Below are 18,870 nucleotides of genomic sequence, written 5' to 3'. Positions count from 1 at the left end.
TTTCTTGGTGAAGGGCTTATGCCTGAAACGTTGAATCTCCCGCTCCTCAGATGCTCACTGGTGTGCTGTGCTTTTCCTGGGCCACACTTTTCAACTCTGATCTCCAGCATCTGCGGTCCTCACCTTCTCCTATACATTGGAGTAAGCAAATCTAGAGGTGATAAAGGCAAGGATCAGGGTTTCAGATGCATATGGGCAGAGCTTGCAGTGGGAGTGACTGATGTTATCAAGGTGGGAGCAGGTAGTCATTGTCATGGAGAGACTTACATGTTTGGGGACACAGCATACCATTGAATAAGGTATTGAGGTTGTATATAGTCTTTGTAGCAGCTAGACTGAGAAACAACTGGCTTTGTAAAGATTTCTGAGGTAACAGCTTGTGGGATATTGCTCCACAGGCACGTCCTGAATATTGAAACTTTTGTATAAGTCTGATGGAAGCGAATTGTGAACTAGTGTTTCACGGCTGAACTCACTCTTGCCTTTAACCACTGGACAGTGAGGCTTACTTTTGATTTTGGATAATGATAATTTGAATTCTGTTGTAGCACTTATTTTTTCTTCCCATGTAACCTCTCGGGTTGTGCAGCTCAGTGTCTTACCAAATGGTGGACTCTCACTGAAGGAATTATAAGGGTGACGTAATGGTGTGAGAAAAATCGGCCATAAGATCACGACACAATAGCAAGAAAGATGCTATTGTGTTGATTCTGAAATAATACCAAGTTTCGGGAAGGAAGATAGTTAGGCAGCTAATAATGGAAGGCTACATATCCTTTGAAATCTGCCTCGCTTAAACAGTAACTCAATTGCTACTTACCGAAAGAACCTTATCCTTTTTGTAATGCTAGAAGTTAAGAGCAATTTGTAAGCAATGTGCCTGATGAAAGAACTGAAGCAGCTGCAATGCATGACTTTATTACCAGCACACATTTAAGGACTGGATTTTGACACCAGACTTTTTGTTAGCATGGAGAAAGTGAGGACTGCAGATGCTGGAGATCAGAGCTGAAAATGTGTTGCTGGAAAAGCGCAGCAGGTCAGGCAGCTTCCAAGGGGCAGGAGAATCTTCAGAAGGGCTTATGCCCGAAATGTCGATTCTCCTGCTCCTTGGATGCTGCCTGACCTGCTGCGCTTTTCCAGCAACACATTTTCAGCTTTTTTTTAAGCATGCTTTGGCATTAAAAATGAGCTTTAAAAGCACATTTTCTGGGAGTAATGATAGATTTTTCTCACTGAGATCTGGCAGTCTTATGGTTCATAAATTAATAATTAGTATGGAATTGTATTATATGCCATAAATTACTTGAATATTCCACATCATTGCCTAGCAGTTGTAGGTCATCCTATACTTCACTAACTGGTACAATTATTTAAGGAATCATTGGGAAACAGCAGGGTTTTGTTTCCTGTTTATCTATAGGTGATACAAAAGTGTGAGAAACTTTGTCATTAGATTCCAACACAGTAGCTATTGTGATGAACCTGAAATATGACCCAGTTTATGGAAGTAGGACTTAAAAAGTACTGGCATTGTTCCATATCTACAGTTGATAACCAGTTATTGTGTTGCATACAATACAAAAGACTCATTGTTTTTGGTGGGAGTTTTAGCAGGTTTGCTATTAAAGATTTATAGAATTGAAATATAATATGCCAACACTGAAATTAAGTGCACAGAGCCCATTTTATTTTCTGATTTGTAATGGTGCAAGCTTCTTGAGTATTATACTGGATGAACAGAAGCTTCCTCCAATTAATCATTGGGAAGACTGAAGGTATTGTTTTGGGTTTCTGCTCCAAATCCCTTTCCCTCGCTACTGGCTCTAATCCTCTTCCTAGCTGCAGTCTGTGCTTGAGCCAGTCAGTGTTTAACCTTGGTGTCATTTGTGACCTTGAGATTAGCCCTTCTGCATATATTTTCACCATCACTAAGACCACATATATCCACTTGTTTCACATCATTCAACTTCACCCCTGCCTCAGATCATTTCATAGAATCTCTACAATGTGGAAACAGGCTCTTTGGCCAACAAGTCCACAATGACCCTTGGAAGAGTAACCTTCCCAGACCCATTCCCCCTACCCTATTACTCTATATTTACCCCTGACAAGTGTACCTAACCTATACATCCCTGAACACTATGGGCAATTTAGTGTGGCCAATTCGTCTAACCTGCACATCTTTGGATTGTGGGAGGAAATTGAAGCACCTGAGGAAATCTCTGCAGACACTGGGAGAATGTGCAAACTCCACACAGACAGTCGCTCGATGCTAGAATCGAACCCGGGTCCCTGGTGCTATGAGGCAGCAGTGCTTTGCTGACGTCTTCATCCATGTTATTGTTACCCACAAGACTTGACAATTCAAACACACTCGTAGTAGGTCTCCAACATATTACCCTCTTGTGAGCTTTAACTCATGGAAAACTGCCCAAAATGGTTTACTGACCTACAGTGGCACTCAATCAAGCTGTGACTTAATTAGAAAAATATTCTCCTTGTTTTCAAATTCTTCTGTGACTTTGCTGTCCCTATTATTATAATCTCTTTCAATCCCATAACTGTCCAAAATATCGATGCTCATCAAATTCAGGCCTCTTGAGCATCCTGATGTTAAATTTTTTCCACCTTCGCTTTCAGCTTGGATACTGAACTCTGGAAATTGCTACAATAAATTTGTCTATGTACCTCTCAATCATTTTTGACACTCCTTTAAAAACTGTCTTTGACTAAGCCTTTGGTCCCTTGACCTAATATGTGGTTTGATGTTACATTATGTTTAATAATGCTTCTGTGAAGTGCCTTGGAATTAAAAAAAAAGACTTATTTACTTTGATTATTTGTCATTAATATTATATGTTGTTTTATAGCTGCATCATTCCAGGCAAGTGATCAGTTGTCCTAATTCCATCTTGAACTTTGTAATTGATGGAATAATTTTCAAGGGACAAAGTTGAGGCACTCATCAGGGTGGTGCTTAGTTTTACCTATGCCCTTTTAGCTATGTTATTGTTGTAGCTGATGTCATTCAACTCCTAATTAGTAATAAGTACCAAGAATATTAGTGATGATAGACTAGGAGATTGTGGTGACATTTGAAAGTTGTGATAATTGGGGCTTGTTTACCTTGGTGAGGGTCTTTGTCAGGAGCTTTGGATGAATTCAAGATGGGTGGCTGGTTTGTAACCCACTAGAATATGCTTTTGGGGATAATAGAAACATTGATGAAAGTATCGGCAGCAGATGCCGAGGCAGGGGCAGAGATAAATCATGTTATGAGACGAAAGCTTTTAGACTTGGTGATGGAGAGGATATGGGATCAGAAGCTCAATTCAGAGTCAAGTGAAACACCAAAGTCTAGATTGACTTCAGACCAGGGCTAGGAATGGAGGTAGACTAGATGGTTGGGAAACAGGAGGGATGGAAGATACTGGCTTCAGTCTTTCAAGTCTTTAATTAGAGAAGGTGCTTGCTCAGCTAGCTATGGATGTCAGACTAGCAGCATTATATATCATGGGCAGAGGAGGGTTTTCTCTGAGCCAGATTCTGTCATGCTGTCCTTCAGGAGAATGGAAAAGGGAGAATCACATCAGCCTAGTTTTTTTAAAAAAATGAAGTACTTGTACACATTAATTAATTTGTGATTTTATCCTCAATGGATTATTATCAAAAGAGTGTTAGCATGACCAGGAAATATTGATCATGGACTTTCCCACAAAAAATGTCTCCTGCCACAGTACCACAATGGCTCTTATCAAAGCTGTGAATGAAATTTTATGTAACTGTGACAGAAGTAAATTATCTCCTCTTCTTTTTGACCTGTCTGTAGCCTTTGACCCATTGATCTCACCATCCTCTGGAACTCTTCACTGTTGTGTAACTGGGTGGGACTGCACTTGCAGTACAATGCCACTCTTCTTCTTAGACAGTTCCCCAGTACTATGATTTTTTTTACAATCTTTTAGATTCATAGAGGTTTTACAGCATGGAAAGAGGCCTTTCAGCTCATTGTGTCCCCAGTGGTTATCAAACATCCATCTACGCTAATCTCACTTTCCAACAATTGGCCCGTACTATTGTATGCTATACTGTTTCAAGTGCTCATCTGAATAGTTCTGAAGTCTTGAGGGTTTCCACCTCTACCACCCTTTGATGCAGTGAGTTTCAGATACCCACCAGCCTCTGGGTGAAAAATGTTTCCTCAAACCCGCTCTAAACTTCGTGGCTTTTAGCTTAAAACTGTTCTCTCTGGTTGTTGACCCTATGACTAATAGGAAACATTTCTCCCTACCTACCTCTCTATGACCTCCCTAATTTTCTGCACTTCAATTAGGTGGTTCCCCCACTTCAGTCTTCCCTGCCACAAGGAAAATAATCACAACCTATCTAATCAGTCTTCATCGCTGAATTGCAGTATCCTGGTGAATGTTGTTTCCATCTCCCTGGTGCAATTACATTCTTACTATGGTGTGATGATCACGTTACTCCGGTTCTGGCTTGCCTAGGAATTATATACAGCTCTAATACAACCTCTTTAATCTTTTATTCAAATCCTTGACTAACAAAGGCAAGTATCCACAGCATCTGTGAACTCACTGATCATACCTCCAGTATTCAAGTCTAGATCATTAATGTCCACAACAAATAGCAAAGATCCAGCGCTGAATTTTGTGATACGACCAAAAGACACAGGCTTCCAGTCACAAAGATCATCTTTCAACCGTCACCCTCTACTTCCTGTCACTAAGTCCATTTTGGATTGAATTTGACAAATTGCCTTCGATCTCATGAGCTCTTAGCTTTTTAAGGTCTCACATGGCAGACAGGTTATCAAAAACTTTAATATTAAAGTCCATGTAGATTGCATCAACCACACTATCATCATATCCGTAAAAGAATCATATTTTTTCAATATGATCTCCCCCTTATAAAGCCATGTTGACCATTTTTGAATTGCCTCTCCAAGTGGTGGTAATTTCTGTCCCTCACAACTTTTTCCAATGGTTACCTTACCACAGATTTTAGATTCACTGGTGTCTAGTTTCCTGGTTTATTCTTACCAGCCTTATTGAATAATGGTACCTATTGTTGTGAGTCCTGAGGTGACTAAACAGTCCAATGCTAGATCTATGCACCCTGTTGCAGGTGGGGAATGTAGAGGAAGTTGGGAGTCCAATGCTTTTGCAGGCTCCTTCCATGGTTTGTGCATGACCTCCATCTGGGCCTATCTGAGGCACGTGTAATGGTTGGCATCTTCATGATGCTCCTCTTCCATTAGGCAGTTTTAGGCTACAGCTGCCCACCAGTTTGTGGAGATATTGCATTTTATCAGGCAGGTTTCATTGATGTACCTAAAGGGTTTCATCTGCCCTTTTGGTAATTGTTGTTTGGAGTAGCGAGCTTGGAAATCTTGATTCAGGCTGCCTGAAATGTGACCTACCCAACAGAACTGATTTGATTATAACCATTGCCTTGGTACTGGAGATGTTGGCCTGAGAGATGACATTGATATTAGATTGCCTATCCCGTCAGTGGATTTATAAGATTTTGCTGATATAACGATATTTTTCAAGGGATTTGCTGTACATTGGCCAAGTGTCTAAAGCATATGGCACTGTGGCTCTCAAGACCATGAACTTACTGTCAGCATTGAGGGCTTTGTCATCAAACACTGTACTTCGCAGTTGGCCAAAGGATCTGCTGGCGCACTGGAGGATGGTGAGCTGTCTTCTTGAACTGTTGCAACCCATTTGATATGAGTGCACCAACAATGCAATTTCGAAGGAAGTTCCAGGATTTTGACCCAGAAACATTGAAGAAATTATTATATCTTTCCAAGTTAGGATGATGAGTGGCTTGGAGGGGAATTTGCAAGGGCTGTTCTTGTCCTTTTAGATGGAAGTGGCCGCAGGTTTGGAAGGTGCTAAGGAGACTTGGTGAGTTCCTGTAGTGCATCTTATAGATGATACTCACTGCTACTGAGCATTGGTGGTGGAGGGAATGAATGTTGTTGTGGGTGTGGTGCCACTCAAGTGGCTGTGTTGTCTTGGATGGTGTTAAGTTTCTTGTGTATTATTGAAGCTGCAAACATTGGGCAAATCATCCAGTTTTCACTGCTTGTATCCTTACGTACAAGAGACCCTTCATACACCATCCCTGATGCTCTTATATACATTAGCTCCCACTTAAGCAAGCCTTTGATTTCAATATTGGTAGTCATTTATTTCAAATCCATGGCTTTCTATCTCTATAAACTTCTCCAACTCTACAACCTTCCAAGATATCGATGGTCCTCCAATTCTGGCTTCTCAGTTTTGACTTTAAAATCTCTGATTTTAATCACTGTGTCACTGACAACCTTGAATTAGGCTGTGAAGGATCTAAACCCCACAATTCCTTTATTAAACCTCAGACCTCTCTTTCTCTCTTTCCTCCTTTTAAGACATGAGTGAACATTTAACTAAGTATTTGTGCATCTTTGTTGTGGTTCTATTCACCGAGCTGGGAATTTGTGTTGCAGACGTTTCGTCCCCCATCTAGGTGACATCCTCAGTGCTTAGGAGCCTCCTGTGAAGCGCTTCTGTGATCTTTCCTCCAGCATTTATAGTGGTTTGTCTCTGCCGCTTCTGGTTGTCAGTTCCAGCTGTCCGCTGCAGTCCAGCTGGAACTGACAACCGGAAGCAGCAGATTCAAACCACTACAAATGCTGGAGGAAAGTTCACAGAAGCGCTTCACAGGAGGCTCCTAAGCACTGAGGATGTCACCTAGACAGGGGACGAAACGTCTGCAACACAAATTCCCAGCTCGGCGAACAGAACCACAACAACGAGCACCCGAGCTACAAATCTTCTCACAAACTTATTTGTGCATCTGCCCCACTATCTCCTTTTGTGATCCAGTCTCAAATTTGTTTCAATAACTCTCCTGTAAAGTGCTGAGGGACATTTTACCTTGTTAGAGGGGCTATATAAATAAAGTAGTTCTTGTTGTCAAGACGGAGTTTGGAGTGAAAAATGGTGCAACTTTTTATGGCATAGATATGTGGAAAAGTTTAAGAAAATTATTGATCTATTGTTTCAAGAATTTATTAAACTTGGAAGGGGATGTGAACATTTGTCTTCTGTTTACTGGTCAGAGCTGATATGATGCATTAGTTATTGCCAATTAATTTGGGGCAGCATGTTGGCTCAGTGGTTAGCACTGCTGCCTCACAGCACCAGGGACCCGGGTACAATTCCCACCTCGGGCGACTGTCTGTGTGGAGTTTGCACATTCTCCCCGTGTCCGTGTGAGTTTCCTCCGGGTGCTCCGGTTTCCTCCCACCGTCCAAAGATGCGCTGGTCAGATGAATTGGCCATGCTGAATTGCCTATAGTGTTAGGTGCATTAGTCAGGTTTAAATATAGGGTACAGGAATGGGTCTGGGTGAATTATTCTTCAGAGGGTCGGTGTGGACTAGTTGGGCCAAAGGGACTGTTTCCATACTGTAGGGAATCTAATCTAATCAAAACTTGAGCAATCCATGACTTGGTACCTGACAGGGAGAAAGTGAGGACTGCAGATGCTGGAGATCAGAGCTGAAAATGGTGTTGCTGGAAAAGCGCAGCAGGTCAGGCAGCCTTCAAGGAGCAGGAGAATCGACGTTTCGGGCATAAGCCCTTCTTCAGGAATCAATGAAGAAGGGCTTATGCACAAAACATCGATTCTCCTGCTCCTTGGATGCTGCCTGACCTGCTGCGCTTTTCCAGCAACACATTTTTCAGCTTGGTACCTGACACCAGTGGAAGAACAATGAAGAAATGAATACTTTAAAATATTGGGAAAAGTTCATCAGAACCTAAAATAATAAGATAATTTTCAATCCTTTGCACCTTCCATTGTACATTTTGGAGTTTTCAGAAATATGAGCTGTCACTATGACTGCATGTGGTTCATTATGATGATAGTTGAATGGAATAGGCCTCTACCCATTGGACTTTAAAAGAATGAGAGATGGTCTTATTAAAATATTATAGGATCCTGAGGAAACTTGATAGCTGGATATCAAAAAGGTTCAGAAAATATTTCCAAGGATGTTGCCAGGGTTGGAGGGTTTGAGCTATAGGGAGAGGCTGAATAGGCTGGGGCTGTTTTCCCTGGAGCATCGCAGGTTGAGGAGGAAGTCATGAAGGCCACAGATAGGGTAAATAGGCAAGGTCATTTCCCTGGGTTGGGGGAATCCAGAGCTAGAGGGTATAGGTTTAGAGTGAGAGGGGAAAGATTTAAAAAGAACCTAAGGGACAACTTTTTCACGCAAAGGGTTGTGCATGTATTGAATGAGCTGCCAGAGGAAGTGATGGAGGCTGGTACAATTACAACATTTAAGAGGCATCTGAATGGGTATATCAATAGGAAGGGTTTAGAGGGACATGGACCAAGTGCTGGAAATAGGACTAGATTAATTTAGGATAAACAAGTTGGACTGAAGGGTCTGTTTCCGTGCTGTACATCTCTATGACTCTGTGTCTTCTTGTGGGGGAGGCATGAATTAGGGGACACAACTGAAGATTAAGAGGAAAAGGACCAAAATTAGAAAAGCTTTCTCTCAGAGGATTTTAATTCTCTCACCCAAAAAACAGTAAGATGTTAGCTCATTGAATTTATTCGAAATAAGTTATACTTTTAATAGGGCAAACACTCAGGGTTTATGGAAAGCAGACATGAAAATGGAATTAAGACCACAATCACATTAACCATGATCTTATTGACTAAGGGAGCAGGCCTAAGGCTGAATAGCTTGCCCTTGCTCTAAATCTTAAGTCCAAGATTCCTGCATGCTAATAGAACATAAAGCAAATTAACTGGACAATTGAAACAGATTTTCTAATGTTCTGGAAAGCACATTTGAACCATAATATATGGTGCTTTTCTTATGATTAAAAATGTCACCGTCGAGATCTTTCTGAAAGTGACTGGCAGAACTGCTGTACTTAAAGGTTGATTGATGCCTCGAATCAGCATAAATGCTATAGTTGGCTACTTCCAAACACTTACACGGCACATCAACTTCTGCTCTATCAGAATTTAAATTTTCACAAAAAAGTGGTATGATAGTTTGAACTGTCAATATTTCATAACGTTTGGTTGCCAGTACCTGTATTAATGGACTGAATTACCACAGTAAGTGAATGCAGAACGCTAAAATCCGACTGAACAGATGCTTTCTAATTGAAAGCACACAGTTGATGGAAAGTCTGGGTTGATGCTCATCGCTTGCATCTGTGTTAAAAAAAATCCTATAATTGCAGTCACTTAATTCGAATGAAAGTTACATGTTTCATGGTAGCTTTTGCATGGACACCGCTTTCCTTTCAACTAATTTAGTACAGACTTTATCTTATTCAGTGCAACTGACCACCAACCTGAAGGTTCTCCTCAATTTTTAGGAATGTAATTTCCTTGTTACCTGAATGTTAATTGAGGTGGGGGTGTGTGGAATTTATTTGCGTTGTGTACCAGACTTTTCAACTGCGTCCTTTATGTTTTACATTGCAAAGCAGCTATTTGACAATTTAAAAATATTTTTCCATATTGTTTCCATCTTTAGTTGAGCAATATCTTATGTGACTGAAACATTTCTCCATCTTATTTACTTATTTCCTACCTTCAGTTGATTACAATTATTGTCACCTTTCACCTTTCAAGATGGTGTATGTACATTTTATGTACATGGTTCCAGATAGAATTGGGCATCCCATTGTGAGATATTGTGAGATTAAATGTGATGAAACAATACTGCTCAGAATGTTAGAATTTGTATTTCCATTGAGACAGGATCAGGACTGATTATAAATCTTCGAGGAGAAAGTGAGGACTGCAGATGCTGGAGATCAGAGCTGAAAATGTGTTACTGGAAAAGCGCAGCAGGTCAGGCAGCATCCAAGGAGCAGGAGAATCGACGTTTCGGGCAACGTCGATTCTCCTGTTCCTTGGATGCTGCCTGACCTGCTGCGTTTTCCAGCAACACATTTTCAGCTCAGGACTGAATATAGTTTTTTTTCCTGGGTGCTCCTTTTGAGATTCTCTTGAGTGTTATGTTTTGATCTTCATGGGTCATTTTTAATTCTCACTATATTTTTTTATGACCTGATATAGTCATGTAATTACAATGCCTTTTGTGTATGTGTTGACACATGGAGCCTTTAGACTTTTGGAAACAGAATTAGAAGAATTCATTAACTACTTTTATCATCACTACTGCATTAAACTTAGTCAGAAGTTGCATGACACCAGGTTATTGTCCAACAGAATTATTTGAAATCATAAGTTTTAGGAGCACTGCTCCTTCATCAAGTAAAGTGATTTCATCTGACAAAGGAGCAGCTCTTCAAAAGCTTGATATTTCAAATAAACCTGTTGGACTATAACCTGGTGTTGTGTGACTTCTGACTTTGTCCATTCTGGTCCAGCACCGGCACCTCCAAATCCTGGTTACCATTAAAGTTAAAGCTACCACACGCAAGGAAAATATTAATTTCCTGGACACATTAATCAAATTTGCCCAAATAACAGGCATAAATTCACAATTTTTCTTTCTAATAACTGATACACTTCTATACTTAAAAAGAAATCACTCTAAACACACTGGCAGACTAGAAAATTTACAGGTAATGCATTTTCATCGCATATGCACAAAACTGGAAAATTTTAACAAGTCACTAGCCTTTTTTACTATTTCTCAAATCTCAATCTCAGGTTCTCATTACAGTTTTCCTCATATAGCAGCTTCTGCATGTGTCTACCTGTAACCTAAAAATTTCACTTAAATTTGTGAAGGATACAGTGATTTAAGATTTTCCTGGCTTCAAGTTGGCAGAGTATTCTGTTCTTGAAAGGCTTGACAGTTGCACTACTCTCCCTCCCACCTCACACCCTGCACAACCTTTGGTAAAAGGCAGAGCTTCGACAAAGGCACCTCTGGTACCAGCTGCAGACTCCATCACTGTCACCATGTATTTCGTGTACTGCTTGCTGATCTAATCACAGGCTGATTTCTCTTCTGTCCTTGTTATTAGTGAACCTATTATCAACAAACTCAGGAGAAAAACAGCCTCAGGCTGGAGGAGCAACTCCTCACTGGTTGAGACTGTTGATTTGATTGTGTTCCTGTTGCTTTAACTGCTAAATGTTGAAAGAGATGGAGTGTTAATCAAATTAGATTCTGGACTGGACATGGAGTATAGCTAGCTTGGACCCCAGTGAAGAGATCTATAGAAAACTGTATTTCAATGGTTAAAGAACCAAGTTTAATCATATTCTGATGGGGCAAATATAACTTCAACAAATTCAGTCATCTCAAAACATTTTGTAATTATGAAGATCCAGCTCTTGGAATAGACATTTTTGTAACAAACTGAATCAAACTTGCTGGCACATCCATGAACACAGTGCAGTGTTCACGTTAAATTATAGAATGCTCCAATGCTGTAACTTTTTTGTAGGTCTCACAGTAAACTTTTCTTTTATCTTACAGGATAATACTAGAACATTATCTGGCTTCCGATATGAAGGTAAGACTGTTCATAACTAAAGTTCAATTTATTATAAGGCAACTTCTCTCAAAAATTCCTTTTTTATTTAAATTATCTTTTGTTTTAGGCAATTGTATTGCCCTTGGTGTTTGCTACTTTTGGGCTATTGTTCTATAATTAGCATGCTATTTAATTGAGTCTTAATTCTCTCTTTGACCAATGACCATTCGTAAGTTGTTCAACTAGGGCTTAGAGAGGAGATCAGAGACTGCAATTCTAGCCTACGTCCCCACCCGCTCATCTGTCTGATACAGGGGCATTGTGTCCAATTGTGACACTCTATCACTGTTGGATTTGAAATCAGCTAAGTCAGCACAGCCTTCAACATTTTTGAAGATTTGTTAAATCTTAAAAATTAAAGCTTGAAAGTGAACGTTGGTTGTTGGAATTGTAATGACACCGAAACGTCGATTCTCCTGCTCCTTGGATGCTGCCTGACCTGCTGCGCTTTTTCAGCAACACATTTTCAGCCCATTGTAATGACGTGACCAAACAAAACAGTGAATGTGCTTAAGAAAATCAGAGAATGTTTTAAAATTACTCACCCAATCTGATGTTTACAAAGAATGCTACTGTGCAAAGTACTGATCAAGTTGATGTGATTTATTTTGCAGGTTTACATTGAGCATGTTTTGGTTATACCAATGTCCATACTTAATATGATTTGGCTAAAGGCTTATATCAGAATTAGTCATTGTTTTGGTTTGCTTTTTCCATTGATATTTATTTAAGCTTTTTAAAATTATGGCTTGATATTTGAAAGTAGAAACATATGTGCACTTTTCAGCATTTCCATTATTGTAGCACTAATATCAGAATTGTTGGAAATGGCATATTTTCACAAGTATTTTTAAATATAGTTTTAATTTTCAAGTGAGCAATAAAGTTTCATTGAAATATGTTCACCACCTGCATGCTCTAGCTTTTCAGCAATTTTTTTTTTCTAAAGCAATGCTCAACTGCAATAACTTAACTTTCCCTATATTTATAATGGCTTTATACACTTAGGGGATGAGTATTTTTAATTCTTTCATGAATGTGACATCACTGGCAAGACCAGCATATGTTACCCATCCTGGGTTTCCCCTGTGGAGGTGAGGTTGAGTTGCTTTCTTGAGCGCTAGCAGTTTAACTGACAGGAGTACACCCAGTGTTGTAACATAGCTCCACGATTTTGACCCAAAAGCAGTAAAAGCATGATAATATAGTTTAAAGATTGTTCTGCCTGTGAGTTGAAGAGTAACTTGCAGGTTATGTTCCTATGCATGCACAGTTTTTCTTATTGCCTAAGCTTCATGATTTTAAACAGCCCTACAAAATCTCAGTCTTCTGTGCTCCAAGCTGAATAGCACAGCTTTCCCAGTCTGCAATGTTCTGGCTTTAAAAGGGCCTTCAATTGTCATTGTCACAGGTTGATCCTTTTCCCCTTGCTTGAACATAGATGCAACGCTTGTGATTCTCCGGTTCTCCAGCATCATCCTGTATCCACCAAGGATTACATCAGTGTAATTTCTGCCCTCACTTGGATTTGAGTGACTTATCTATTAATCTTAATGTCCCTTTTTCATTTATTTTGACTTGATCCAGCATCCCAGCAATCACCTCTTGAGCTTTAAGAAAGTCCTTAGCAAACATTGATATAAAGCACTAATTTATTAACTTCTGTCTCCAACAATAGGTCTCCTTTTTTTTGGTTCCTAATCAGCCCACTTGTCAAAAGAGGTAGCCCCCATAGCCCTCAACATTAACATCGATCTATTATTGGGCTTATTGTAGCAGTGGTCCACAATGGCAGATTACTTGTTCAAGAAAAAGGTTGAGGTATTCAACTACTTCTAAATCATGTAGTCCTTCCGGTAGGTCATGTTGTTATGTGTGTTCCTTCAAGCCCAAAGTGACCGAGTGTAAAGTAGGTAGCTACAATTCTGATCTTTCGAGAAAAAGCCTTGTTGAGTGTAAACAATGAAATTTATTATATTACTGCAACTATTTTCAGAATACACAAATAGGACCTGCATTATTATTGAGACTGTTAAGAGCACATTAGCCCCAGGTCCATCTCCTCCAAACCCCTCCTTTATTCTGACCAACTCGCTGTTATGCCAGAGAGTGGATGCTACTTACTGTGCTCAGTCAAGTATTGACCCTTTCAGATCCGTATGCAGTATAGTATCATCCAAAAATATATTAAAGCTGACCAAAAGTTAAATTTAGATATCTTCATTGAGCACGTTCTCAAGTGGAGTCATTTATTGGCCAATTATGTGCACAGAAAGAGTGATGAGGGACATTTGGGACCAGTGCTACCCCTGTTGATCAGTATGTGGCATGACATTAGCAGTAACAAGGGAAGAATAAAAGCATGCTTACCATGTAACTTTAAAGTCTGTGCCATTTATAGCACTGTTAGTTGCAAATAAAAACTGACTATAAAGCCCATGAAAGCAGCATAGGATGTACAGATAGGTTATAGCCACAGGGTTTGTCCTGTTTCCTATTAAACTCTACATGATACAGGAATATTCACACTGAGTTTAACTAAAACCACACCTTGCAAAGGAGCAATTAATTTCCCTCTTCCATTAAGTGAGTTTTTTAATACTTTGTAATTTATTACCCTAGATCCCTGACATTATAGTAGTTGAGTACAGTATTGCATTGATGCGAAGATTTGTGGAAAAAGAATTCCCAGAAGCGTTCTAACCTTTAGTTACATGATATAAAACAGAAATTATGCTAAATAGAAATTACAAGCCGGAGGTTTCCTTCATGCTGACTGATAATCGAGATCGCTTTGAGGGGAGTTGTATTTAGTTATGTTCAGCTGTTCCAAGTTGGACTTAAGACATCTGTTTCCATGGTGACCTGCTGCTCCACATCTACATAAGGCAAACAGGTCTTATTTAAACCATGTTTAGCAAAGGGTATTAATTTAAAACTTTATTTCTAATTACTAAAATATTCATCAACTGTTGGTGTTTTTATATTAAAGTTACACCATAAAGTAACGAGAGCCCAGTGTTGTTGGTGAATACTGCAGATGAATTATTTGGCAACATTTCACAAATTTTCTCCTTCCCCTTCGCCCTCCTCACGCACTCAAAAATAAACCTCTTATCACTTCTTACTGAATATGTTTGTGTCTAGAATCCTACATGAGAGTTCTTAAGGAGACAATGAAGAAAGATTGGATAGGGTAGGGCTTTTTTCTTTTGAACACAGGAAACTGAGAGGAGATCTACTTGAAGTGTATAAAATTTCAGGAGTGAAGGTACAGCAGATAGGAACACTCAACTTCTTTTGGTTGAGAGATCCATGACTAGGGGATGGAGATTTAAGAGAAGAGGCAGAAAGATTAGATGAAATTTGAGGGGGAGTATTTTCCCCCAGATATGGGATCGGGGTGCTTGGATTCAAGAACTCATTGCTGAAAGAGTGTAGCTGCAGATATCCCCATAATATTTAAAACGTATTTGAAAAACTAGAGATTGCAGGGATCATGAGCTAAAAGGTTGTGTTAGACTGGATGCCTCATTGCTCACTGAATCATTATATCCCTGCTATAATGATTCCATGAAAATTATAAATGATAAGAATTGAAATGTGCATTATGTTGATTATTCACCTAATTATAAATGCTAATAAGCCAATTGTTCGAATCAACTCTTATTCTTTTTGTGTTTTGTGTTGTAAAATCAATTATCTACTTCATTTGGTGGGCGGCACGGTGGCACAGTGGTTAGCACTGCTGCCTCACAACGCCGGAGACCCGGGTTCGATTCCCGCCTTAGGCGACTGTCTGTGTAGAGTTTGCACGTTCTCCCCGTGTCTGCGTGGGTTTCCTCCGGGTGCTCCGGTTTCCTCCCACAGTCACAAAGATGTGCAGGTCAGGTGAATTGGCCATGCTAAATTGCCCGTAGTGTTAGGTAAGGGGTAAATGTAGGGGTATGGGTGGGTTGCGCTTCGGCGGGGCGGTGTGGACTTGTTGGGCCGAAGGGCCTGTTTCCACACTGTAAGTAATCTAAACTTCCAATTTCATTTTTTCCTCTGGACTCACTTTGCAATGACTGAGTTTAATTAGAGCTGGGGTTACTAGATCTTTGACTGCACATCACACAAGTGTTTATTCAATTTTGAGGAGCTAACAGCTAAATATTATTACATTTTTCCAGATTGTTCATCCATTGAGAATCTGAAGGGAGAGCATGCAATCGATAGAGTCCGAAACTTGTGCTTCAGTCAGTCTATACAGAATGGCTTGGTTGCAGTGATATTTCAATGGAATCCAAACCCATTGGGTAAGTGAAAGTCTTTAAACAGTCAGTTTAGAAGTGACATAAAATCTGCTTTTCTAGGAAATTAGTAACTTGGAAGATACAGAACTTAGAGCAATCACCACATCCCATAAACTTCCTAAGATTTTCACTTCATTTTTTTGCCTCCCATCCTAAGGTTCACAGAAAAAGATGCTGACTGTTATTGATGCTAATCAGTCACTATTACAAATATGCTTTTAATGAATGTCAACTAAAATTACATTTTGGAAGCTCATCCATTCTTTGTTGCAGAACTAAGCAATGCTGAAAGAAAAAGACCAATTGAAGACACAGAAATCAAAAATTGCTGCCCTGTGAAACAGTGAAGGTGGATGTGTTTTGGTCAATCTCACTGCAGCTGATGTGAGGCTATGAATTACATTCTATTTCTAAACATTCTGTACCATCAAGTATTAAAGACCAACTCCAAGAACAATCAAACGCTGAGTGAGAATTAATGTATAAAAATGCCACCTGATGTATGGAGTCAAAAATACCAGGAAGGTTTCAACAGTTCCTGATGTATGGTTAAGTAGATGTCCAGGAATTGGTACTGCACTTGGCCTTGAATTGCCATGTCTATAGGGAGGAAATACTACCAGACCTTTTTTGCTGACAGCTTGGAAAATGAAAACTTGTTTTACAATTAGAATTCTAATACAAACTATTACATTTTTCATTCTCGAGCATGCCCTTTTATCCAGGAAGGAGCTTTGATGGAGTTTAGACAGAAGTTCAAACCTTTCAGATAGATTGTGATGAAAACTAGGGTATTATTGATTCTCATAGGTAGCAATGAGGATTGGCTATAATGAAGCACTGTTTGTTATTTTGGAGTGGATCAAAGTGACCTGAAAAAGATGTCTCAGTTATATTGTATTAAATTTGAGCATTTTCACTGTATAGAAAGTTACACTTGATTTTTGTGATTAATGCATCCAGTGGCTTTATTTGGTAATAGAGTCATCGAGATGTACAGCACGGAAAGAGACCCTTTGGTCCAACTCGTCCATGCCTACCAGATATCTCAACCCAATCTAGTCCCACCTGCCAGCACCTGGCCTATATCCCTCCAAACCCTTCCTATTCAGATACCCATCCAGATGCCTTTTGAATCTTGCAATTGTACCAGCCTCCATCACTTCCTCTGGCAGCTCATTCCATATACGTACCACCATCTGCATGAAAAGGTTGCCCCCAGGTCTCTTTTATATCTTTCCCTTCACCCTAAACCTATGCCCTTTAGATCTGGACTCCTCCACCCCAGGGAAAAGACTTCCTTTATTTATCCTATCCATGCCCCTCATGATTTTATAAACCTCTATAAGGTCACCCCTTCAGCCTCCGATGCTCCAGAGAAAACAGTCCAAGCTTATTCACCCTCTCCTTCGACCCTGGCAAGATCCTTGTAAATCTTTTCTGAACTCTTTTGATAGGAAGGAGACCAGACTTGCACGCAATATTCCAACGGTGGCCTAACTAATGTCCTGTACAGCCGCAACATGACCTCCCAACTCCTGTACTCAATACTCTGACCAATAAAGGAAAGCATACCAAACCCCTCCTTCATTATCCTATCTCCATGCAGTTCTACTTGAAAGGAGCTATGAACCCGTGAAGATCTGCATCCCCTCAAGCGGGGCCTCTTGGTTCGAGATCGATCAAAGGAATCGACAAATGTGGTCTATTCAGAAAGCAAGGGTCATTAGTTTATTGAATTAAGGTACCTTGACGCAATTCTATCCAGCAACACAGAGATTGAAGTTTCTGTGTTCCGTGTTGAAGTTGTGCAATTACGTTCGAAAATTACACATTCTTTTTATGTTTTTTAAGAAATAGTACAGCCTTAATTACAAGAAAGACCAATCACATATAATAAGGTGACATGATTTACAGCAAGTTAATCCAATGATATTTTCTTTAAGAAGGATATCTAATTTACGTAAATTGTCATGCCATGTATTAGTTCAAGGTTAGTTCAAATGGTCAGTTAATGTGTCAGTATTCATCTTATGAAAACTCTATTATCCTCTTATCTTTGAACTGCAAGTTAATTCTGCAAATCAGCAGTATGGTTCACAGGCCATTTTGTAGTATTCTTTTAAATCGAGAAACCGTTTTGTTGAAATAAAAATCTACACCTTTACTCCAAGGTCTCTTTGTTCAGCAAAATTCCACAGGACCTTACCATTAAGTGTATAAGTCCTGCTAAGATTTGCTTTCCCAAAATGCAGCACCTCACATTTATCTAAATTCAGTTCCATCTGCGACTTCTCAGCCCATTGGCCTATCTGATCAAGATCCTGTTGTAAGCCGAGGTAACCTTCTTCACTGTCCACTACACCTCCAATTTTGGTGTCATCTGCAAAGTTACTAACTATATACCTCTTATGCTCACATCCAAATCATTTATAAAAATGACAAAAAGTAGTGGACCCAGCACTGATCACCACCACCCTCTGTCTCCTACCTTCAAGACAGTTTTATATCCAAATGGCAAGTTCTCCCTGTATTCCATGAGATCTAACCTTGCTAACCAGTCTCCCATGGGGAACCTTGTCGAACTCCTTACTGATGTCCATACAGATCTCATATATTCCAGAGTTTTCTTCCATTATAATATGTCCTTATCCATTGTATATCAAAGATGACAAATTTTGTCCCTAGGTTCTCAATTATTTTCCATTAGATCCTTTTTACTAAGGACATTATAGCTATGGAATGTTTTGCCAAGGTATTGATGGATAGTTGCGGGACTTTATAAGTTTTATGCAGTGTCAAATTTCTCTCACCTTCTTCTGTGCTATTTTTCACGTGTCCACAGTCACCCACCTGGTTCTACCTTATATAGAACCACCTTGAACTTACATCATAAAAGTAGACCATTTGAGCTATTAGTTGTGATTTTCATTCAACAGAAGCCTTCTCCATCCTACATTATATAACTTTCAGCAAATTCACTTATTTTTGTTCATTTGTTTA

The 18,870-nt window shown here is 39.6% G+C and overlaps 1 protein-coding gene across 1 annotated transcript in view; it reads left to right on the top strand.

The window, feature by feature from the left end:
• il17rd (interleukin 17 receptor D) overlaps positions 1–18,870 on the top strand; it is a 105,655-nt gene that overhangs the window by 37,128 nt on the left and 49,657 nt on the right. Inside the window, exons 2-3 of the mRNA XM_043708113.2 lie at positions 11,515–11,551; positions 15,745–15,870. Coding sequence (XP_043564048.1) covers positions 11,515–11,551; positions 15,745–15,870 — 163 coding nt within the window. The remainder of the gene's footprint in view (positions 1–11,514; positions 11,552–15,744; positions 15,871–18,870) is intronic.

The sequence above is a fragment of the Chiloscyllium plagiosum genome, unplaced genomic scaffold, assembly GCF_037043375.1.
Source record: "Chiloscyllium plagiosum isolate Xiang-an unplaced genomic scaffold, Cpla_swu_hap1 HiC_scaffold_14, whole genome shotgun sequence".
Taxonomy (NCBI): domain Eukaryota; kingdom Metazoa; phylum Chordata; class Chondrichthyes; order Orectolobiformes; family Hemiscylliidae; genus Chiloscyllium; species Chiloscyllium plagiosum.
This window is presented reverse-complemented; position numbering and strand designations above follow the sequence as displayed.